Below are 24,780 nucleotides of genomic sequence, written 5' to 3'. Positions count from 1 at the left end.
ATAAAACAATAGTTTAGTTACATATTATAGACTTATAGAAAGAGACCTTCTAAAATGTTAATGTATTACCCGCACACGAAACCTTAGAGTGAATAAATGAAAACTCGGCCCACCACTTCTGAAAGGTTGCCGACCCCTGCTATAGCAGGTCACATTTTAAGTTGTGCCTTGGAATTTGACCAGCTCTGCTAACATCTGAGTATAGATGAGCAGAGTCATCAACTTCAATTCATGGTAAAGATTAGTCTGTCAAAAAGCCCCAAACCTCTCGGTGGTGGTGAAAAGAGACTATGAAAAATGTAAATAGAGTACAGATGAGTCTTTGGGCTTCCACCAATCCCTAATTCTGCAGAGCAGAAAAACAATGTCTTAAATTACCAGTTTTTTTTTTTTTTTTTTAAGGTTCTGGGGCTCACTAATTACTATCTCCCCACTCTCAAGATGAGGGCAAAAAATGTATTGTTTATGCTGTAAACAGTACAAAATAACTGGACCACTGTGTTCAAAGAACCAAGCTAGAGTCCTTCATACCTGAACAATAAAGAAACAGATGTACAGTGAAACACAAGGAAGGTTATATACATGACTTCCTGCTAACCATAGCTTAGTTTTTGGAGGACAATCTTTTTCCCTCACCCTGCATCTTTTCAGCCAAATGGCTTAGTAAATGGAAGGGAAGGACTCATGTGCTCTCTATTCCCTAAGGAAAATAAATAGTGTTCCTTCCATTACATTGATATTACTAGCTGAAAGGGTATCATCCATGTAGCAAGATTAGCTGGGAGCTTTAACGTGCCCTCCTCTCCAGCAGATCCAGAATAATCTTCATAGTTTGTCTCACACACTCCAGTAGGTGTCACATGTGAACAAGAACTTCAGTGGGATGATCTAGGTTGGCGTAGTCCTGTGCTGGAGGGTGTAGGTCAACTGTTCCTGCTGTGACAATGCAAGGATACAATGCTGGTACTCCCTAAACTAAATGCAGGATTCACAGCAGTGTTATTTATACATTGTTTCCATTAGATGTTCATTACATGCTTACAAAAGACCCCTAAACATCTGTAAATTCACATAGCTATTTTGGTATTGGCCAATAGCTGGCAGTCTAGTATCATCGTGCCTGTTTGAAAGTCACAGACTTCATTTTCCCCCAAATGATCCTGTGATAATATTTCCAGATCACATGCAAACATTATTTTTGCAGTGGCTGAGGAGAGGATTTTGTAATTATTTAATGCCAACATGTTGTGCTGATACTGCAAATTGTTAAACTAGATTTTTAGAACTTCAGGTTTTTATTCCTTAAAATATGGAAATTGCTGAACAAGGATATTGCCGTTAGCCACACCAGAGGCCCGAATAGCCAGCTGGAAAACTTTGTATTTTTCTGTTGGATGAAGGGAGGGGTAAAGCCAGAATCAGATGTTTTGTCAAGTGTCTTTACTTCAAGATTGAGTTAACGTTTTAGGCATCTGCTCATTTTGTTTTGCAGTGCCTCTTCCTCCTTCCCCCTCCCCAGATGGTTTCATTTGCAAATGTACATTCAGAAAAAGCACACTTTGCCTTTATACATACTTTTTCTTACATTATCAAAAACACAATTCTTCCACCCTACACCACCTCCCCAAAACAAGAGTCTCCTGGTTTAGTTCCTGCTGTGGCAGTTTAAGCATGTCTACCCAATAAAGATGTGCTAACTTCAAAACAAAACAAAACAGTGCAATGGAAGGCTTTTATCAGCAAATAGTAAAATTTTTTTTTTTTTTTTAAATTTCATTTCTGCCTGGCACATTTCCCCTTCCCCATGCCCCCTACCATAGTTACATCTTGACATGTTCAGCAAATGTCAACTAAACCTTCCAATGAAAGGGGAAGCAGCTAGTAACCGGCTCAGATAATTACCCACATAATCAGGGCTGGCTCCAGCATTTCTGCCGCCCCAAGCAAAAAAAAAAAAAAAAGCCGCGATCGGTGGCGGCAGTTCAGTGGCAGGTCCTTCGCTCCTAGAGGGAGTGAGGGACCTGCTGCCCCCGAATTGCCGCAGGTGCCGCCCCTCTCCCTTGGCCGCCCCAAGCACCTGCTTGTTAAGCTGGTGCCTGGAGCTGGCCCTGCACATAATACCATATTGCAGGCAAAAGGTTAATTGGGGTGGCCAAAACATAAATATGTTTATGCAGTCTTTAGTAAAGTATTCTACCTTGCAATAAAGTCCGGCACGGGAAAGAGCTAGTCTACAATGTAGCAGCCGAGCATACTGACAGCAGCTTTCATATGATGCCACAAGAGCAAAGTAAGGACCCACATTTTCGCACCACAACTAGATTGTAGGTAAAGAACTCAGTAGTAGGGGCGAAAAGAAATTAACATGGACTGGCTAATCAAGAGCAAGAGGTCTGGCACAACTGCAAGCTAGAACCTCTTTTGACAGTTTGGTCCTCTCACTGCAGTAGAACTTATGCAAGTAACTGACCAAGCTAACTAGAGTGTGATAGTTGTATCAACTTTGTTACAATAAAAAGCTTTAACTCTGAGGTTGTTCCCCTGATTAATGGATTCATTTCCCAATCTAACTGAAACATACTTAGTTTCCTTTCACTTCATATTCTTTGTGTGATGCTGCTCCAATAACTGTGTTGCAATTCTGTAGCACCATTCAATGGTCTCAAAACATTTCCTGAACATTAGGTCTCCTAGCATCCATATGATGAGGTAGCTTAGGAAACATCTAATCTCTCAGTCTCTCCTTCAAGGACCAATACATAGCAGGGCCTGTTAGCTGTTTAGATACAAGGATCCTTATAAAGGAAACATTTAAAGAGTTAGCACAAGTGTTAAATTATCAATTAATCATAGAAACTTACTGTGTGTTGTGCACGACAGGAATGTGCAAAAAACATCCCTTAAGGGTTCTTAAGAAAAAAAATAGAGAAAGGGAGGCATGGCTGTTGAATTCAAAGAGATACCTGGCAGGAATCTCAGCAGAAAAGCACATTCACTAATAATATCAGAAGATAGACAAAGTGTTTGGTAAGAGTTACAGAGAACTGCACTCCCTTCCAACACAGGGATCAATAGTGGGATGAGCAAATGTTTTAGTCCTTCAATTAAAATAAGTTTGAAGATATGAACTGAATTTCCATTTGGTAACTGAAGAATTTCTTTGTTCCTCCATTAGCAATTCTCCTGGATATTCACACCCTGCAGAGCTTCAGTGGGAAATTTTCTGTGATGAGGTGATCATCATGCAGGAGGACAACAATGTTAACTTCGAACTCTAGGGGAAAAAAAGAGACCTCTGGTATTAACTCAAATTGTACAGTAGAAACCATGATAATTCTGGGGCTCCTGCTCTCAGCTTCCTTCACCTTAGATAAAACTTTCAAGCTGTTTTTAGTGTTCTAGGATTATCTGTGCTAGATGATTCAACACTGTAGAAAACAACAGGACACTAAAAAAAATGACCAATTTCTCCAGCCTATGTGTCAACATATACATAGCTCCATAAAAGATTTGACTAACTGCATTAGTGGTAGCCACCTGTCTAGCCATTATTAGCTAGTAATTTACTGTTGGCATCATAGTAAGAAGTAGATCTTGAAGAGTAATTTGAAGGAGTTTAGGGTAGTGGTTCTCTAAACAAATCCATTGGAGGGCATTGCACATATAAAAGAGCACATACAAAAGCACAAAAATGGATGATCAAAGTTGGTGAAGCAGAGGAGATGTAGTTGGGGATGATACTAAGATACAAAATTAGGAAGGAGCTAAGTTGTGGAGGGTCCTAAACGCAAGCACAAAAAGCTTTATGTAGTGGAAAAGGAGAAGCGATATAGGGGATAGATTCAGAAGAAGGAAACTTAGTTAGAACTATGGATTATGAAGATGATTTTAGCAGAAACATTTTGAATGTCCTTAAGTGGAAAGTTTGATGAGGTTGTTAGGAAGGAGGGAGGCAACTGTAATATTCAGGAGGGGAGAAAAGGGCCTAGACAAGAGTTTTTGTGGTGTGCATTGATGAAGAAACAATCTTGGCAACACTATGGAAGAAGTCGTCGACAGATTTGGATATGGCCTGGCTGTGAGTCAATAGATGGAGTCACAGACAACCTCCAACTTCCAGGCCTGAGTGACTGGGAGAATGGCGGGTGTGTCAGTGATGACAGAAAGGGATAATCGAAGGAAAGCATCGCTTTTCAGCATTTTACCCTCAGAATTTCCTGCTGCTCTTGAGAGCTGTAGGTGTTCAGCATATTTAATCCCTACCGGAAACAGATCTTTGCCATTAAAACTGATTCTCCCAGATAATTTTCCTGGTCAGAACTAGTTTAGTTCTAGTTTAGACCACTTACGAAACCACTAAGAGTAAGAAGACAGAATATACTAGACAGAGAACTTAGTTTGAATGGAGAAGGTTATAGCTAAAGGCATGGTATAGAGGTTTTTAATGAGACAAATTTCTTGGTATATTTAGTATTCCCTAAAGCTAGTGGACTGACAGACCTGGAGCCTGAGTCCTCTTTATCCACAACAGGTACTGTTCAAAGAATGGTAGTGCTGATTTCCCCACATTACTCTGGTAATATACTTCAACCCTGGTATGGAACCACCTCTGTTGGTAAGAAGGTCTCCTTGGCCTCCCTTGCAAAGCTGCTCATTAGTGCCAGTGGTGGTAGTTTGTATTGTGGCCCCTTGCCCACTAGAAACTGAACTGAAACTAGCAGCTTGTTTCACATGGATTCTGAAGGTACCAATATTTCAGAAATATCTGGGTCCGTACCAACTTTGAAATTTGTAGTTTCCAGTGTAGGGCAGGTGAACAGCCTGGGAAATATCATGTATATTGGAATAGACAAGCTTCTGCAGACATCCCCATCAGCAATCTGAATATTCTGAATCTCTGTAGCATCTCTAGCATAACCTTCAGCACAACCTGGAGAAAACAAGTATTAGGGTGAAGGGAAAAAAAGTAGCACTAATTCTACTAGAAAGTTACCGAACATAATTCAAAGGCTGGAGGCATTAGCCAAAAAACAAACACCCTCCCTTTTACCCATTAGAGCTTTGACTTTATGACTGTTTAAAAATTACATCTGAACACCCTATAAATTGATACTTTTGATATACAAAAAAGTAACTTTTGCAAATGATTTCTACTACTGCTTTAGACAAGTATGCTATGTCCATTTAGAATATAAATATTCAGATAACCCGTGTGGTATATTCAGATTTTAATTTACATGAAACAACCTACCACAAGTTTCCACACGTACTAACTGTAGCTCAATACTTTTGACTGCAGCTTCTGCATTCTCCACCACCAACTCCCCTGTTAGTGGTTGTGTAATGATGCAGTTAGTCGAGTTGAGATGACCTTTGATGAAAAATTTTGGGAGCGAGGCTCTCTAAATGTAGGGTGGGAAAAAAAAGTCACATGACTAATCATAAAGAGCACAGCGAATGCTAAGTAGGCAAAACCACCCTTTGTGGAAAGAAGCAGCATAAGAATTACTGAAGTACATAAAAACCCTACATTAAAAGAACATTATTAAGGTTGCAAAGTCAGGCCCCTCAAAAGTTAGAAAATGCCAGGATCAAACTTGCCTGTGCAATGTTAATGGAGCACCCTTGAGCGCATGCATTGTGATACAGTCTCTAATTACATGGTAACCCTTTTTTCCCCCACTAGGTCCCTGCACAGGATGGACTGTGGATTGGGGATCAATCAGGATCTTGAGTGAAGGAGGCTGTTGCCTGTAGGACCCTTGCTTTATTTTTTTGTGGCAGTTGGAAGGTGTTTAGTGAATGAGGCAGGGGATTGCGGGGAGAGAAAGGAGGGTCTCAGTGCTAAGGCAGTTGAATGCTGCCCTGAGAACTGATTACTATCCCTGCCTCTGTCACCATATAGCTACTGGGCAAGTCATTTAAGCCAAAAGGGATTAATTGTGTGTTCCTCATTTTCCGGTGCCCAGCTTGAGATGCTGGGGTCTGATTTACAGAAGTGCTGAGTACTCACAGCCTCATCTGAAGTCAGTGGGAGCTCTTGGCTGCCATATTCCACTGACTTGGTTGGTTCCCAGTAAGGAAAATATAAAAAAAAATAACGCGTAGCCATTACTGAGGAAAACTCTTAACAACACAGCATCAACACAAAAGAACAAGTAGCACGGCTGTCCATTAAACTGTTGCTTAGCATGTCAGGAATCAAAACTGGCAAAAGAGGAGAGGAAGAACTATGACTAGCTGTGGAGCAGAATCTAATAGTAGCCACTTATCTCACTCCTCACACCAGTTCACACTAGAGACAAGAGAGTCACTCAACACCACTTAAGGCATTTTTTAAAAACAAAATGTTTACCTCTTTAACATTCTGTAAGGTTTCAGGTGTAATTGTGAAGTCCACTGGGCTTGGCATCAACTTCCCTTTCTGAGGCTGTAATGTAATGAAAAGGTAGTATTGATATTGGATACTCAGTATATAGTGTTTACATGATAATGTACACACATCAAATCATGAAAAGAATCCCTTTTCTTGTGCCATTACTTGCAAGACCGGTTTAGGAGCTGACCTAATCACTTTACACTTTACAATGTCTAACTTTGAACTAGTCTTTAGACAACTAGGTGTAATTCTTTTAATAAGAAATTGACCCATTTCATGTAAAGTCTATTAGATGTTGCAAGAAAACAGGACATGATCATGACTTGGACCAAATACAAGTCACCAGGTGTTACAAAATAACCACATTTTGACATTCTAATTCCTGGATATCCAGAACTATCCTTGCTATTACTGCAATAAACCACGACACGATGTCAAGTATCAGAGGGGTAGCCGTGTTAGTCTGGATCTGTAAAAAGCAACAGAGAGTCCTGTGGCACCTTTAAGACTAACAAATGTATTGGAGCATAAGCTTTTGTGGGTGAATGCCCACTTTGTCGAATGCATGACGAATTATTCATGGTGAATTACATGACAGGATGTGCATTACTAGGCTACTGATGCCTGCCCTGGGCATGTTGTGTTGCGAGTCACAAGGTTAAGTGCTCTAAACCAATAGCCTACTAATGCACACCTTGCCATGCTGTTAAAGTAGGGCTCTTGATTTTACATATCAGTGTTTGTTTTTTTTTTTTTTTATTATTAAAGTTTTGTGAGGTCTGATTCAATGTGTCCTTTCAGTAGCACTCAGCCCTCCTAGTAAGCAGATTTGAGAAAATAGTAGGGAAAGTTATATATGCACTTTCTCTATTATCCTGAACATATTGATTGTTTTTCTAACCCTCTCTATCTGAAGTGCCCTCCCTGCACTATTTGAACTCCCTACCACCACCCAGCGAGAGCTCTTTCAGATGCAGGTTATGGCCCAGTAGCTGTTTTCAACTTACTGGGTCAGATACTCAGCTGGTGTAATTCAGTGTTGTTCCACTGATTTTGCCAGCTAAGGACCTATGTTATCTTTTTTTTTTTTTTAAATCTATATTTGGAATATTTAAAAACCTCTTAGTTTAGCTTTTATGGTAGAAAGTAAGTTTAAAGCGACTTAAAAGGCCCTGAACTGCTGCTGAAATGGCAGTCTGGCACTTCGCACAGAAAGGACAACATAATTGTCATTTTAATCTTCAGTTAACTGCCTCTCTTCACCCTCATCCCAACGAGGTGCCTTATCTTTGTTCAGCTCCATTCACATTTCAGCAAAGCTTCCGTTTAAAATAAGTGTAAGGATTTTTTGTGTGCCAATCAGTGATGAGGGTCCCAGCTGTGCACTGTTGAAAGTTGGTGCAGTGCTTTATCATCATCAGAAGACCCAACTTGAACTTTGCAGTTGTTTTACTCTCCATTACTTTGTGTCCATAGTAGTTTCTTGTGTACAACTGCAAAACTGGGAAACTGCCAGCCATAAACAAACACATATTCTCAGTTATGGGAAAATACAGTTGACAAATTCTGGCAAAGGAAAGAAGGTTAAGGGAAATAATATTGTGTACTGACAGTGAGAATTATATGTACAGTAGAACCTCATTAATTCACACTGACTGGGAGACTCATGGTGAATTACTGAATTTTGTGAACTAATGGGTGCTATTTCTGAAAAAGAAATAAAGCAAGAATACTGCGTAATATGTAAGCTGCTCATTATTTTGATAACTGTGGCTTATTTATAATACTTCATAATGTACTAGTTAATGTAGCATAGTACAATTTTTCATTTTACAAAATGTAGGAACAAGATCTCTGCAGTGTCTTGCTATTAAATCTTTGCTGACATGAGCAATTTTTGTGCACATTATTGAAGTTCTACTGTATTAATTTTCATCACTGATGACGAGGAGAACAAAACATCGTTAAGTATATTAGCACTCTTCTTAAAGAGCTCCTTACAGGAGCTAAGCATCATGTGTATTCTAGCAAATTTTGGGTGGAAGCAAATGTATTTTGCTTGTTAAGTTTGCGCAGATTATATTGCTTATACATGTGCTCTGCACACATCTATAATCAATACAAATCACAGTTGCACCCATTTTACTGAACATGTTCATGATGAAAGGCAAAAGCAGTTCATGCCATACAGCTAAAAACGTGGCCTTGATTCTGCAATAAATTCCACACAGGTGCAAGGGTCCACTTGCATAGAACTAATTGCAGAATCAAGGCATTAATTACAATGGTCATTTCTGAGCCCACCACTATCTATGAACAACTTGATGAGAACAACTTGTTTAGGACACCAGCCTTATGTAGTCCCTATAGGTATGTCTACGTTGCAATTAAAAATCCACGGCTGGCCGGAGTCAGCTGACTCAAGCTTGTGGAATGTGGGCTAAGAGGCTAATTGAGGTGTAGACATTCGGCTCTGAGACCCCCCCCCCCTCCCCAGGGTTCGGGCTCCAGCCCAAGTGTCCACACTGCAATTAAACAGCGCCTTACCCCAAGCCCAAGTCAGCTGACACAAACCAGCCACAGGTGTCTAATTGCAGTGTAGACATACTCTAAGAGGCTGTAAACTTGTCTCCAACTAGATGCAGTCCTATTTCCACACCTAGAGTAAGGGACCTAAATCAATAATTTACGCATTTGAATACAAGAGGCTTGATATCTTCCCTTCATAGATGCTGAGCACCCAAAGCTCTCAATCTCCAATGGGAGCTCTGGAAGCTTAGCACCTGGGGGAGGGGGAGGAGAGAGAGAGAGAGAGAGATCAGGCCATCCAAAAGATACTTATGGGAGCACACATCACCATAGTATCTAGATACTGAGTAGACCAGTACGTATCTAGGACATGAAGGGAACAAGCAGGGAACAGGAAGGGGAGGACTCAGGGGGAAAACAGGTGGTTTTCACAACATAGCAAGCTCATCATCTCAAACATATTTGTGTCAGTTAAAAGAGCACCTTTAAAATAAGTTAAGGTGGAAAGGTTATGTAAATTATAGCACAATGAGGTCCTAGTTCATGTCTCGGCTGCTAGGTGCCACAGTAATACAAATACACCTCTACTCCTATATAACGTGACCCGATATAACACGAATTCGGATATAACACGGTAAAGCAGTGCTCGGGGGGAGGGGAGGGGCGCTGCGCACTCCGGTGAATCAAAGCAAGTTCGATATAATGCGGTTTCACCTGTAACACAGTAAGATTTTTTTTGGCTCCAGAGGACAGCATTATATTGAGGTAGAGGTGTAGTAACAGAAATGCTTGAAGCCTGAATACTGCTAACTTCAAAACACAAAAGAAAGCATGACACCAACCGTCCCTCTCCCCCCCCACCGCCACCTTGTTATATGCCTTGTTAATATATGCCTTGTTAATATAGGAGTTACAGCATTACATCTTGTGAACATCACCATACAAGACTGGGCACCAAACGTTGCTAAACAGAACAAAACTGCAGAGATGAAAATCTCTATATTCCAACTTACTGGTGAGTGGACAATGAATTCACAAGTCTTAGTCAGGTCCTTGGCCAGTAGAGAACGTCGCATATCACACCGAAGGGTATACTGTGAGAAAGATTGGGGGATAAAAGAGTCTTATCAAAGCTTTCTTCCATCTCCAGCATGGACTTAGAGAGAAATCATTCTAGAAACACAAAGTGTCACTGGCTATTTATATTAACATTCCATTTATAAGTGGTTTATTAAAAGTCAGTAGGCAACTTATATATTCTTTAATAAATTGTTAATCAATGGTTATAGATGCTGTAGAGTCCAACAGGTTGCTTATAACCATCTATATCATATAATACTCATGTATCTAACAACCCTATAACATCTATTAATCATTTATCAGCTCTTTATAAACTGAACCTTAAAGTGTAATAATTGAATATCTGTACAGCAATAATGCTCAGAGACCTCACTCAGGACCAGGCCTGATTGCTCTCAATGCTAATCACATAATAGAAAGATATGTTCCCTACCCAGCACAATTTACAATCGATTTTGTTTACTAGTAAAAGAAAAATGAATACAGAGTAATGGTAGCTACTCCCAGCTGAAGAATAGTCTTTACGTATTTGTTTAGTCCAATCATTATTAGCAGAATACGCACCAAAACCTGTCTGCTATATTAATGAGGAAACTGCCTAAAAGACTGTAGTACTAATACTAATCAACAGATGTTATGTCCAGGGTTCTATAGGAATATTACAAGTTCCAGTTAGCACATATCTACTTAACGCATTGTTTCTCACCCTTTGCAAGTTAGCAACTCATTCAAAACCAAAAATTTTCATAACTCTTACATGTACTTTAAATGTAAGAAAAGTACCACTGGTAACAATACGAAGTCTATATAATCTGTGTGCATTTTGAGAGGCTGACATAATACTTGACCAGTAAGGGTGTGCAGGGTGCACATTTTCTTTGGATTGTAATAAAAATTTAACACTTTTTGTTAAAAAAGTGCCCCCCTCCATTCCCTTTCCTGACCTACTTGGGGGATGAAATCCACCAGTTGAGAATCACTGATCTAAGGTACCTGTATGAGCCCAGTACAATCAAGCACCTCATCATCTTTAGTGTATTTTTTTATCCTCACAACACTCCTGTGAGATAGGAAAGTAGCATTTTCCAGGTGGGGAACTAAGGCACAGAGATTCTAAGTGCCAAGGTCACATAAGAAGTCTGTAGCAGAGCAGAGAATTGAACCCTCATCTCTCAAATCCCTAACCACTGGAACAACAACTCAGGTCATCTGTTGGAGTTATAAAAAAAAAAAAAAAAAAAAAAAATCTTTGATGGATGTTTCTACTAATGAAATCTTTGATTATTCTAAATGAGAATTAAAAAAGTTAGATACTGTTCACAATTTATGTTTACTTTACCTCGCAATTTGGACAATAAAAACATGTTAACCACTTTCTGGTTTGTTTATAAACTGTTTTCATTTGATTTTTTTTTTTAAAGCACTGAAATACTTTTAAGCAGCACATAGCTTCTTACCTACAACCTAGACATTGGATCAAATCTCCTCTGCGCATCCATTTTAACAGATATTAGTGTGTTCTATACAAACTGTTCTTGGAAGTCAGATTTCATTTTATTTGTGGGGTGGTACAGCAGAGCAGGAAACAATGAGACTGAAAGCCTGGTGACAAGCTAATGATAGGCCTGGCCTGGATCTTTTTATTAAGTCTTAATTTGGAGGGGGTGGGGGGGGGGATGGATAACTGGGTAAGTGATAGGAGAATGGCCAAAGGTAACATATATACCAATAAAATCATACCTTACTAGACAATCAGTACTGATTATAAACAAAATATCTGGATTACAGAAAGCAACTCAACTTGTAGGCTGGAACTGTTTTGGCACATTTTTTGCAGACAACAGATGTTACATTAGAAAGAAAGCCAAGGCTAGGACTAGGTAAGGGAAACATCAACATTAAGAAAAGGGAGCCTTTCACCATAAGGGCTGTCAACAGGATATAAAATTTAGAAACAAACTAGCCATATGCAAAGGCACATAGTTTAAGTAATATCGTCAACATCTGCCGTTGACTGGCATGGCTAACAATTACACATGCGTTTTATTTTTGAAGGGTAGAGGGACCTACTGTGAAGAAGCCCAGAGTAAATGTAGGGAATCCAGAGCCTGAAGTTCAATATGAGAGAACTGATTTAGATAATCTGTAGAAAAAGGAATTTTCCTCCTCTTAAAAAGAAAAACCGATAGCTCATCCATAATGCCAATCTGTAAATACATTAATTGGTTTTTAAAATATCAGGTATTTTCCTTTAGCCCTATCAGTAACAGGACAATTAAATAATAATTAAATAATTTAAGAGAATAAGATCCTCAGCTCTGCAAAGTACAGAGAGAAAAGAGGTCTCTATGTTGTTGGGAGAAAGGATAAACTCCTTTTATGGCTGCTTTCTCAATATAAATGAACCTTTGGCAAGGTTACCATTGAAAATGGAGTGATGGCTCTTCAGATAGGGTATTTCAAGCAGAAAATGGAAGGATGATCACAGCTTGGCTATGTTGAAAAGTCTGATGTACAAGATCACACTAAGTTTGCTCTGCAAAGGGGGAAAATATCTAAAATATGCATGTGCATGCACAAGACAGACTAGAATGAGTTTTATTCTGGCACTTATCATATTTCCATCCAAGGCTTTTTACAAATAGGTGTTGTCTCATGACATAAAAGTCTCTTGTCTGGTTTTTCTGGTAAGTAACTCTTGAATTTAAAATGCTTAATGAAAGATTTAGTATCCTACTGCCAGAAAGTTAGAAAAACAAATTACAAAAAACCAGAATATTACCTTAAAGCAGCTGCTGCAGCTGAATGAGAAGCTATTTGCATGAATCTACAGGATTCATAATGAACAGATACAGCAATTATACTTATGATGGAAAATCCTGATAATATGCATGATCATAACAGTAGAAATAACATGATGGAAAAGAGATAGGATAGTCTGCGGAGTCAAATGACCTTTCAGCTTTTATCAATATGTGCGTAAAAAGAGTCAGAAAAAGAACTGGGAAGGTTCCACTTTCAGACACCTGGGATCATCAGAAGAGTCTGGTGTGAAAAATAATTTAAGTACCAAAAGCATGCTCAGTGCTCAACACTTTCTCCCACCCCTCAAGAAAATATGGGCCATGCCTGAAGAAGTTTAAAATAGGAGGCCAGATATTGCCCGCACTGAAGTCAGTGGATAATATGCCCATTAACTTAACTGAATCCAGGATTTGGGCCAAAAATTAGAGATGAAAGAGATGTGACTTGGTCACTCCTAGAATATTCCCTTGCCAAAGCAGAATTGTTCCCTTTCTATATTTTTTAGTGTTTTTCCCAGTCTAGTTTTAAGTGATTCAATAATTCAAGCAATTGTGCTTCCTTCCTTTAGGAGATTACTTCACACTTTAGCAGACATCACTGTTAGGAAGTTATTCCTTGATATTAAAAATCTCTTTACTCTTAAATTGTATTCCTTGGATAACTCTAAACAGTGCCTCCCCTTCCTTGATACTTACACCCCACAAGCTGCAGGTGAGTCCATGTGGGTGGATACTTACGCCTGTATGGATGTTCCTTGGAGTCAACGGAACTCTGCCCACATGGATCCAGCTGCAGGATTGAGAGCCTAAGGTATCTCCCCCCCACCTAAAAATGGTCCTCAAAGCCAGTCCCTTTGTCTCTAGTTTTTGTTACAATCATAACCATCTTTTAATGGACCAAGGTGCCCATTATGGAATGCAGTATTCTAGCTGTCATCTCATCAGTACTTTATAGGTTGGAATTAAACCTGTCTTATCTGGGACATGCTATCTGTGTATGAGGCCCTTCTGTGTATGCAGCATTTTATAATTATACTCTGAATATTTTTGAAGTTACTTTTGACAGCTTAAGAGGTTGATAAAATACACTTTCATCAAGAGTGTTCTGTGCAAGTCTCTTGGTTCAGTTATAAAAAGGAATAGTTTTTATTAGTTTCTTTTGTACTATATACTCACAGCAATGCTGGGGGGGGCGGGAGAGAGAAGGTGTGAAGATTTTGGTGATTCTTCACTAGTCCTCTAGTGCAAAGCATCTCTCTGATGGTAATTTGTTTTAATGGATTCCTCTGAGCTTTATCTTGATAAAGATAAAACTTCAAGGGGGAGGGAAAGTCTCCCACTAATACAAAAAATATTTATGTTCAAGACCAGATTTTCAAAACATCTCCTTACATCACATTAGCCAGGGGAAATTTTTTCAGTTAGAAACCCCCCCCTCCCCACCTAATATTAATGCAACACTATGGTAAAAACATTTAATACAAAAATCAAAAAATGCAAAGCTGTACTTCCCACGGTAACTACCTACCACACTGTATGCACATTTAGGCAGACAATCTGTTGCTACATAAAGTCATAGGAAATATGCACAAGCAATGAGGTTTGGTTTCGAAGGGACCATAGTTTTCAATTTTGTGGCTTGTATGTGTAAAACTCAGCTGTGATATTGCAGGACCATAGTTTTATTTGGCACTAAAGGTAGCAGAGGTGCAACCCTTATTCATGAACCAAATTCATGTAGTTGCATACTCAAGATACTGTAATTCATCCACTCCTTATACTATAAAAGCCATTATAGATTACAATTAATTGATGGATTTTTAAGTCCTCCTGTAAGAGTCTGCATACACCCTTCTTCTCCTCCTCTTCTTGTAAGGTTTACTCAATAAGATATAATGTCTGAAATAAAAGGGGACAGAAAGATATTTCTGCAAGTTACCAAGATTCAAAAGAGACTTCTCTTCAAAAAAAATAAATTAGGAAAAACTGTGCCCGGCCCTGAGAAAGAAAGGAGAGAGACTGCATCATCTTATGTAGCAAGCTGCCACCAAATCAGGAATGGATGTTGATGACATATGAGCATAGGATATCAGATTCCAAAACAGTGTGTAGCCCTGTCCTGAGTGAATTTGTACTTATCTCTAACAGATATCTGAGGGGTCAATCGGTTTTGGTATTTTTAAAAAAATATTTTGGCAACACTTGTGTAGCTTGTCATGTTAACAAAGTTTCACTGAAAGATACTTAACTGTTCTACTCCAAAGAAAGTGTGCTTACATTACAGACGGTGCATAAAATGGGAGCTACAAGTTACCACGTAATAAAATAAGAATTAGAAAATATTATAAATGTACAAAAGAAACTGCCACAGGTGTAGCTGCTCCATTGCATTCCCTGCTGGCTGAGCATGGCACTGCAAGCTCTTCCTGCCTCAGTTCACAAGATGTGGTAGCCATTCCAGAGCAGAGTAGCCCATGCCATAAGCGTCTCATCAGTCTTTAAACAGTTAAATTCAGAATTTGGTTGTCTCTGCCTTTAAACAAACTAACAAATAAATGTATGAGGCAAGCGCTTGGTCACTTTAAGTCACGGCCCTGATCTGGACCTGGCGTTCTGGGCTAGGAAAGAGGAGTTGCTCCTCAGTATCTCACCCAGCACTCCCCTTGTGAGGGAATAGGAAAGCTTTCTTAACTGATCTGCTGGCTCCTGATTGGCCAGTGTCTCCTCCTGGCCCTTCTAGGCTTCTGGGGAACTAAGTCTTGTTGGTAGCCTGACTTGAGTGGGTTTTCCTTGAGCTGGGGAGTGATGGAGGTAGTATCAGATTGCTGACGCCTCCAGCAGGGAGTAGAGAAGGCCTCAGACCCCATTCTACAAACTAGTAACAGCTCCTACATGAAATGAAGAGACTAAAAGGAAGTTTTAACTCAGGCGATGTACACATTTTATGGTTAATAAGACACAATAGGTACAATACAATATCCTGTGCTAGGATATCACTGTCACATTATACTTAACTTCATATTTGAACCTACTGAAGAGTGGTGAAATTCCAATGAATCAATCTCTCTTGATTCTAAGTTTATAAAATGGCCCTACATTAAAAAAAAAACAACCCACCACTAAATATAGATGTGAAAGGGTGAAACACAGTATAGATTCCTTCCTTGTTTTTAAGACACACTTATTTCAAGCAAAAAACAAAAACAGCAACAACAACAAAAAAACCCTCCAAAACTTTGTTTGTTCTTCTTTCTTACATTTCCAAGGCTGTATCTGATGATACTTATATCCCCTGTTGCAAGGAACACAAGCCAAAACTCCTAGTTAGGAAAAAACAATCCCAACTATTTTGTTTTTAAAGTGCAAGTATAATTTTTAAGCCTATATATATATATATCTATATATATATAGATCCTGATAAAGTTTTGAGATCTTAAAAGGGCAGTTATGCCATGTTTGGAAAGAAATCCAAAAAGTGTTTCTCTTCACACAGGTCTTCTGTCTCTGAGGTACTAAATCCTGGAGAATTAGCTAATGAGACAATTTTTGTTCTGTCTCAACAGCTGTGAGCTGAACGGAATCGTGAAACTTTTGACTCAATTTAAGCCATGTAAAGTGCACCCAAATACCACAATGACAGATGTTTGGGAAATGTTTGAACCTATATATAATCTTTTCCTACTAGCATTTCGGTAAATTAAAAAAAATCCCCCACAGCTGGAACATGAATTTTAATTTAAGGGACCTGTAATTTAAGGGACCTGTACATGAGCATTGCAATAATTGTACAAAATTGACAAAACCAAAAATATTGACAACATACAATTATGCTGCCACCAGATAGTTTCCTCTCATAGTGCAATTAGAGAAGTTTCTCAGAGTGTAGTTCCTGCAGACAGTGCAAGTTCATCACATTTTCCCTACGCAGAAAACCGTCTCACCTGAATATTGACAAACACACCATGATATGTCTCGTATAGAACTTTGTTGCCCTTCATATGCAATGGAAACTCAAAAGGAATTTCTGTTTTGCCACTGGGAAGTTTTCCTGGTTTTACCATTTCTATGGTACTGTTGATAACTTGAATAGGCTGTAAAGAGAAACGTTGAGAAGTTTATAATAAAGCAGTCTGCTTCATAACGGCCCAATAACAGAGTCACATGAAACCCTATCAGCCTTTCCAAATATCTCAAAATTCACATGTCTGTGTCCCATACAAACAATTCTCTACAAACTCACACTGTGGCAAAAAGTGGTCTTACTTAATGTTTCTTACCAAGACAGTCTGTACAGTTTTTTTGCATGTGTGTTAGACTGGTGGCTAAGCACATTTAAGAAGCTAACAAGTAGAACTTAGTATACTTTTGAAAGCAGCACATTTCTTGTTCCATTATCGAAATCACAAACCTTAACAGCAGCAGAAGGAGTCTGTATGTGTATATGCCAGTTGAGCGGTTAGCTCTTGGAGGGAAGAAGGGCTCCCAAAGGCAAGCTATATATTTAGCATCAGAATATATTTGCTGGAACAATGGCAAACTATGGTTTGGCACTTGACTGGGGAAGCATGCAAATTCTCATAAAATATGCCTCCATCAATTAAAAGACAACAGAGTAGGAACAGCAAAATAAAATAAATAAATACATGCACTCCCAGAGCACGGAAATTAATTTAATATCAAATAGAGCATTGAAATAAATATCTTATTTTCCCCTATGTGATTTTTCATTTTTCTTTTCAAACCATTTTTGTTTTAAATTGCTACAATACCCAATGCCAATGATAAGATGATGGCCCCCAAATTACTGTTCAAAGGTCATTTGTCTAAATCAAGGAACTTACATTTGAAGTTAAACTTCTAAAGCTGAAATGGAATTAAAATTCTTGTTCTGGTTGCTTGAAAATGCTTTGTTGGGGAAAATATGGATATCCCCTAAGTTTGGGACTATTCAAACCTGGGGTTTTGGCTCATCTCTGCTGACACATGAAGCAGCATAGACTGACGGAAGCTTTCTTTCTCCTCAGAGTAAGTATTTCTTCTTTCCTCTCAAAAGTAAACTATCAAGCTGCTTAGGGCTCACATATGGAAGAGATATTTTATACAACTAAAAACAGGCTTCTCGTTGCAGCTTTGCTTGGAGCCTTCACATTCACTTTATTTATAAGAATTCAGTTCTAGAACAGTTTTACTCATCTTCCCCTTGCAGGACTATGCTTCTTACACCAGTTACAGCTACATGCAAATAGCATGGCACATTACAGCAGTAAATATCTTGACAACGTTTCTTTAACTCTGTGGTTACTTAGGCTGGGTATGTCTTAACACATTTTTCTGCATCTGAAGCTCACAGTGTTATGCTAGATAATGGCAGTGATTGGGAAAATATTAAACCACCTGCATACACTGAAGTAATACACAATCATAAAGAAGTAGAATTACTAAGGAGAGATTTGATTTAGACGCCAGACATAACTTTTTGTACCCAAGAAACCAACCTACATATTTCTTACCTTAACAGAGTTATAGAAAGCTTCAAACACACCAACGCTTTTGGCACTGAGCTGCAGATTTACTGATCCTTCCATTGTTAAGGAGACACCCTGGTGTTGGACTGCATCCTTACTCGTTATGACCACCACTCCAGAAAGAACTTCCTAACAAGGAAAAAGTGACAAGCAAAACATACTGATTTTATCAGTTTCTTCTCTTGCTAGAATTCAGACTGCAGTGACACCCAAAGTATGTTAGGTGATTTCCAAACGCAAAGGAAGACAGTCCCTGCCTCACAAAACATACAGTCTGAAAAGACATATTGATGAAGAGAGGAGGCAGGGGAAAGGAATACAAAATACAAGTTAAGTGATCAAGGTGATGGCAGGCAGAAGTCTCTTTACTTACATGTTTGCTTTTGAACTCCACTCCCACCCAATCTGCTTCCAGAATTCAAACCTCTCTTCTTCCCCTTACCCTAACTCACAAATTGTGTTCCAGTATCTGTATGCCCCTCCCTTCTAGTCTTCAATATCTTTCCGCTACATAAATGAGCAATTTACTTATAAATAAATGACATGTAAATAGATGGCTTGGTCAGCTAGCTTCTTGTGGGTGTTGAAGAAGTGGTCCTTCAGAAGGGATTTAAATGAGGACAGGGGATTCCTCTGCAGACCTGTTCAAGGAATGTAATAATACACAGTAGCAGGGGGAAAGTATTGTTGTAAAAGAAGTGGACAAACAGGACTTCACAGCTGGTGTTTCAAATGGAGTGGAGGTGAAGTGAAGAAGGGGGCGGGGGGGAGTAGCAACATAAAAAAAAAAAAAAAGAGGATGGATAAATTGAAACTGACAAAGCTAGGCAGGATATTGAAGACGATCACAAGAAGTCTGAACTTAATATGGTGAAGTCAGTGGACGGATCAAAGAGGCAAGGAAAGGAGAGTGTTGATCTGGTCAGAATGGTGGGCAAAGTTTTAGCAGATGTATTTTGTATGGACTCCAGGGGGCTGATATGGGTCCTGGGAGCCTGATGAAGAGTAGGTTACAGTAATCAAAGTGGAGCTGTTCTAACTTAAGGCATCCTTATCCAGATGCCTATGGGCTTCTCTAGAGCCCAAAACTGTCAAAGCATTCTATTCTTCTACCAATCCTTTCCACCTCCAGCATGGCCCTATTCCAATATAAACTTCGCTCGTTACCTCTTTCAGTGCACAGGATGGACTGTGATTGAGGCAGAGGGTTCCAAGAAGAGAAAAGATGTTCCATTGCATTTAAAACACTGGAATGCAAGGCAAAATAACGGGGTTCTACTGGTGGCTCTGCCACAGAATTCCTATGCAATACTGAGCAAGCCTATCATAATAGATATGCATAAGGGTACCCAGTTCAGCTAGTCCAAGGAACCTTCATACTGTCATTGCCTAACTTTGAAGTGCTTGACGTTGCAACCTTGTTATTTTAACATAGTTTTTATATATAATTATAATATTAGTGACAAAAATATGCAGCAAGCTGTAATGGTTAATTAAGGCATTAATATATCTGCCTAAAATCCAAATGCAGTTTCAACTGGATTTGGTAATTTGTTTCCCCCACGTTAACTATTGTGTAATATTGCCACCTGCAGTTATATAGCTAGACAGCACCACTTGGGTGCAACATGGGCATTGGTAGGTGAAGGGATTCCTATACAAGTACTGTTTGTGAAAGCATGTTTTGGGATTCTTTGGGATGAAAGATGCTATAAATAAAAGACATTATTACCACTGGCTGATGTCAGTGTAACGTGTGGTGACAAGTGACTTTCTAAAAAAGAATAGAAAACCTACACTGTGCAAGTAACTCCCATGATTAATTAAAACAGATTTATTTTTAACTTATTGACTATTCCTAGCGATTCCTGATCAAAGATTCAGACAGCATTTCTAGTACAGCACTCAGCAAACTAAATAGTTCTTTCAACACTGTGTTCTCAGATCATTCAGCTCTCCTGTCTAGTCAGTGTACTAAAGGTAACTTTAAAGGAAATGTATTCAACAATCTCTTTAAAGTGGCAACATACAAACACAGCCAGACACTTATTCACTATATATATATATAGTGAAAAAGAAGTTACAACATATTTGGCCTTTATGATGATTTTATCAGACTTCAGTCCAGGGAATGCTCTTAAAGCTGAGTTATAAATCCCCTGAACAATGTGGTGTGTAATGAAAGTGTACATAAGCCTTTAGGTATAGGGTGCAAACAAGACCACTGTAATCATTATTATTTTCTATTTCTCGTCCACTGATTGCTCCAGTAATGCTTTTCTCTCTCATTAAATGGTTATATTCACTAATTCAAAGCTGTAATGCTTGTGTCCATCCTTATTCAGCTGCTTTATTTGGCTAACAAATTCCATTTCAGAGTGAACTGCCCTCTAGCTTATAAAGAACAAATCAAGTATATATATATACACACACACACACACACTTATACTTGATTTGTTCTTTATAAGCTAGAGGGAATCTCACTACTTCGAACAAACAGTTCACTCTGAAATGGAATTTGAGAGCAAAACCATTCCATTTCCCCTGGGGAAAACCCCCTCAGAAGGCAGGTGCTCAGTCATCCCGAACTTGCCCAACAGCTCGTAAGACGCACGGAACAGCCACAGGAGATACAGAGAAAGGTACCAGTCAGTCCCCTCTACCGGCGAGGGGCGGGCAGGCGGCGCCAGCCGAGGCGCCCCAGACCCGCGGCCAGGCAGCGCCGGGAACCCGGCCCCGCGGGCTGTCAGGGAGAGAGGAGCTGGGCAGGCTCAGCGCGGGCTTCAATCCAGCCGGGGGGGGACGGACCCTGGTGGCCCCGAACCAGCTGGGCCAGGTGAGGAGTTTTGATTCCGACCCCGGCCCGCGCTTCACCCCGGGCTCTAGCAGGGGCTGGATGCCCCAGAGACGCGCGGAGGGCTGGCTGCGGCCCCGGGACCCTCTCGGTCCGGGTCACCTGCCCCCTCGGTTACCGAGACTGACAACGGGCCCCGCCTCCGCAGCCCCCGTCAGGAGCCACCGCGGGCAACGGCAGCTGCCGCGCGCCGGGCCCCGCCCCGCACTCACCCCGCAGAGATAGACCTTGTTGGCCCGTTTGATCTTGATGTCCAGAGCGGTCCCCATCGCGCCGCGTCCCAGCCCGATCACGTGACCAGCCACGTGCCCCGGCCAGGGGACTCCTGTCTTGTGTCCTCCCGCCCTGTGACGCGCGCCATTTACATCCGGGTCACCCCTCCCCCTTCCCCGACGCCATTTGTAGACCTCTATAATCACATCGTTATACAACATGGCTCTGCCCGTTCCCCAGTAGTCATACCAACAGTGAAATTAGCGGCAGCGGGACTCTCTCCCTCTGTTCTCTACGTCACAGCAGGGGCGGAGTCGAACAGGCGTCTACCAGCCGGCGGACTACAGTTACCAGCATGCAGCGCGGCCCGAGGGGACTGAAACCCCAGCGAGTGACGCCGAAGCGCTGCATGCCGGGAGCTGTAGTGCTTTGCGGGGCTGCGTTGCATGCCGGTTGCTGGGGCGAGGTCAGCTTGTCCTGGCTGCGCTGGGGCCATGTCAGGGCCGCTTGGCTACGGAGTTGGACGGCGGGGCGGGGCGGGGCGGGGCGGGGCCTGTCCTTGTTTGGGGGGAGCCAGGGCCCTGCCGCTGAGCCGCCGGTGGCTGCGAAGACGGGGGGCGGCGCAGGAGAACCGCCCCGGCCCCCGGGGGAGGGAAGAAACCAGGGGGACGCAGCAGAAGCGGCTGCGTCTTATTCCGGCCCTGCGGAAACCAGCCCGAGGCCGCGGCTTAGTTCGGGCGGCCCCTGAAAGCGGGGCCCGCCTGCTCCTCCCTGACACTACACCGGCACCCGCTGGGAGCGCGGCTGAGCAGGCGGGTGTTTGGCTCACAGGTGCCCTGTGCTCAGGCTATTGGCCTGGTGCACAATCACTGCCTGCGGCTTAACCACAGGGCGTGCGTTTGGCTCACATTAGGCTTTCCTGTGCTGTAGAAGAAAAAATTAATGGCGATATCCTATCTCCTAGAACTGGAAGGGACCTTGAAATGTCATCGAGTCCAGCCCCCTGCCGTCAATAGTAGGACCAAGTACTGATTTTGCCCCAGATCCCTAAGTGGCCCCCTTGAGGATTGAACTCACAACCCTGGGTTTAGCAGGCCAATGCTCAAACCACTGAGCTATCCCTCCCCCAAATTGAAAAGCTCAATTTCTCCCCAAATTGAGAAGCTCAATTTGACATCTTGGGGAAGAGGAGACAGCAGGCCCCTTCCATGTCTGCTAAATTCTAGTCACCTATTATGACCATTTTCTCTTTTGCCTTCACACTTGACTGTCGCATGCATCAACTCGCCTTTCAGGGCTGTGTCAGAAGTATAAATCTGGGCTCTTGAGTCTGGTGGATGGGGGGAATTTGAGACACAAATCCTTAACATAAATGCATTTTTATGTAGCTTTAAAGTTTAATGCTTTCTATTTAAAAGTATAAAATGTACTGTACATTGCAGTTAGGCAAAATGTGCTATCTCAAAACTATTTACAACTGTAATGAATTTAACTTCACAATATTCTGTGAAGTACAGTATGGGATGTTATCCCTGTTTTCTTACAAATAAACTGAGTCAAAGAGATTAAATACCTGATCTTGCAAGTTTTGAGTGCCATCTGTGTGGTGCTGAGAAACCTCCATCGCTTCCCTGGGAGTAGAAGGTAATCACCAGCTCAGGATGTACTTAGCATCTTGCAGAATCAAACCCAGAGGCCACGTTTACACTACAGACCTTACAGTGGCACAGCTGTACTGCTGCAGGTGTGCCTCTGTAAGGTTTCCTGTATAGTTGCTCTATGACTGTGGGAGAGAGCTCTCCCACCGGCATAATTAAACCACCCCCAACGAGCAGCGGTAGCTATGTCGGTGGGAGTTATTCTCCCACTGACATAGTGCTGTCCACACTAGCGCTTTTGTCGGTGAAACTCATGTTGGTCAGTTTGTTTTTTTTTCCTCCACACCCTGACCAACAAAAGTTTTGCTGATGAAACTGCTAGTGTAGACAAAGGCTAAGTGTGAAATCCCTTTGATTTCAGTGTGATCAGGATGTGCCCTTAAATGCCTTACCAAAATCTCATAGGAAATCTGTACCTGTAATGAAGTAGAACACAGGTCTTCTTCAATTCTGAACCTTAACAGTTATTCTTCCTCCCATGCGAAATGCAAAACATTAGTTCAACATTTAGTTGAAATATTACAAGCACAAATCTCAGGATGATTCACAGACCAACTGTAACCTGGTCCAATTGCATTTTAAATGGTGATAGGTTTCACTGGTCTACAATTTTTGAGAAGTCGTCTGCTTCAGAGATAAAATGTGCTATTTATTATGTATTTTGATGTGCTGAATTCAAATATGACAATTAAAACAACTGATTGGCTATTGTTTCTAAGATATTTAAGTTTTTACATTTTATGTCTATGTATATTGTGTAGATAGTAGAGTTTTAATCATAAATTGTAAACCTAGGTCTTTTCATGTGTTTATGGTTGCTTTACATGATAATATTTCACCTGTCCTGTTTATGTAACACTTTAAAAATCAGCCAAAGGGTGTTATAAATAAAATTTATTATGAAACAAAAGGCAAAAAACTATTCTGTACATAGTTTAGTCCTATTCAGTGTCTACTCGGCGCTTCTTGGCTTGTCTCTTGTATTCATTAAATGGAGCAGCTCTTGTCACTGTCCAGCAATAGTCTGCAAGCATTGATGGGCTCCATTTGCCCTGATAGCGTTTCTCCATTGTTGCAATGTCCTGGTGAAATCGCTCGCCGTGCTCGTCGCTCATTGCTCCGCAGTTCGGTGGAAAAAATCTAGATGAGAGTGCAAAAAATGTATCTTTAGTGACATGTTGCAACCAAGGCTTTTGTATGCCTTGAGGAGGTTTTCCACCAACAACCTGTAGTTGTCTGCCTTATTGTTTCCGAGAAAATTTATTGCCACTAACTGGAAGGCTTTCCATGCTGTCTTTTCCTTGCCACGCAGTGCATGGTCAAATGCATCATCTCGAAGAAGTTCACGAATCTGAGGACCAACAAAGACACCTTCCTTTATCTTAGCTCCACTTAACCTTGGAAATTTTCCACGGAGGTTCTTGAAAGCTGCTTGTGTTTTGTCAATGGCCTTGACAAAGTTCTTCATCAGACCCAGCTTGATGTGTAAGGGTGGTAACAAAATCTTCCTTGATTCAACAAGTGGTGGATGCTGAACACTTTTCCTCCCAGGCTCCAATGACTGTCGGAGTGGCCAATCTTTCTTGATGTAGTGGGAATCTCTTGCACGACTATCCCATTCGCAGAGAAAACAGCAGTACTTTGTGTACCCAGTCTGCAGACCAAGCAAGAGAGCAACAACCTTCAAATCGCCACAAAGCTGCCACTGATGTTGGTCATAGTTTATGCACCTCAAAAG

At 40.9% G+C, this 24,780-nt stretch overlaps 1 protein-coding gene across 3 annotated transcripts; it reads right to left on the bottom strand.

The window, feature by feature from the left end:
• Positions 1–430: 430 nt before the first annotated feature.
• LOC112114732 (vacuolar protein sorting-associated protein 26C) lies at positions 431–21,464 on the bottom strand. 3 transcript variants are annotated; one of them, XM_024211597.2, is made up of 8 exons: positions 21,384–21,464; positions 18,303–18,446; positions 16,734–16,883; positions 9,922–10,002; positions 6,356–6,430; positions 5,252–5,402; positions 4,778–4,930; positions 431–936 (listed from the first exon to the last, which is right to left on the bottom strand). In XM_024211597.2, exons 1-8 carry the CDS (start codon positions 21,438–21,440, stop codon positions 857–859), a joined length of 891 nt encoding a protein of 296 aa, XP_024067365.2. In that variant the 5' UTR covers positions 21,441–21,464; the 3' UTR covers positions 431–856. The 3 variants fall into 3 exon arrangements, with proteins under 3 accessions (XP_024067365.2, XP_024067366.2, XP_024067364.2); XM_024211598.2 differs by having other exon boundaries at positions 431–933; XM_024211596.2 differs by lacking the exon at positions 431–936 and adding an exon at positions 2,707–3,274.
• Between the last annotated feature and the right edge of the window lie 3,316 nt (positions 21,465–24,780).

Source organism: Terrapene carolina, unplaced genomic scaffold (assembly GCF_002925995.2).
Source record: "Terrapene carolina triunguis isolate 2854851 unplaced genomic scaffold, T_m_triunguis-2.0 Scaffold31, whole genome shotgun sequence".
Lineage (NCBI taxonomy): Eukaryota > Metazoa > Chordata > Testudines > Emydidae > Terrapene > Terrapene triunguis.
Note: the sequence above shows the minus strand (reverse complement) of the source record. Positions and strands in the feature narration are given on the sequence as shown.

What these genes read in the sequence shown, in the direction of transcription:
- LOC112114732 (XM_024211596.2), bottom strand. Translation starts at nt 21,440, where the DNA reads ATGGGGACCGCTCTGGACATCAAGATCAAACGGGCCAACAAGGTCTAT. An exon ending in CTTTCTATAACTCTGTTAAG is followed by an intron (nt 16,884 to 18,302) that starts GTAAGAAATATG and finishes TTCTCTTTACAG; the next exon opens with CCTATTCAAGTTATCAACAG. An exon ending in AGTACGTGTGGAAACTTGTG is followed by an intron (nt 4,931 to 5,251) that starts GTAGGTTGTTTC and finishes TGTTTTCTCCAG; the next exon opens with GTTGTGCTGAAGGTTATGCT.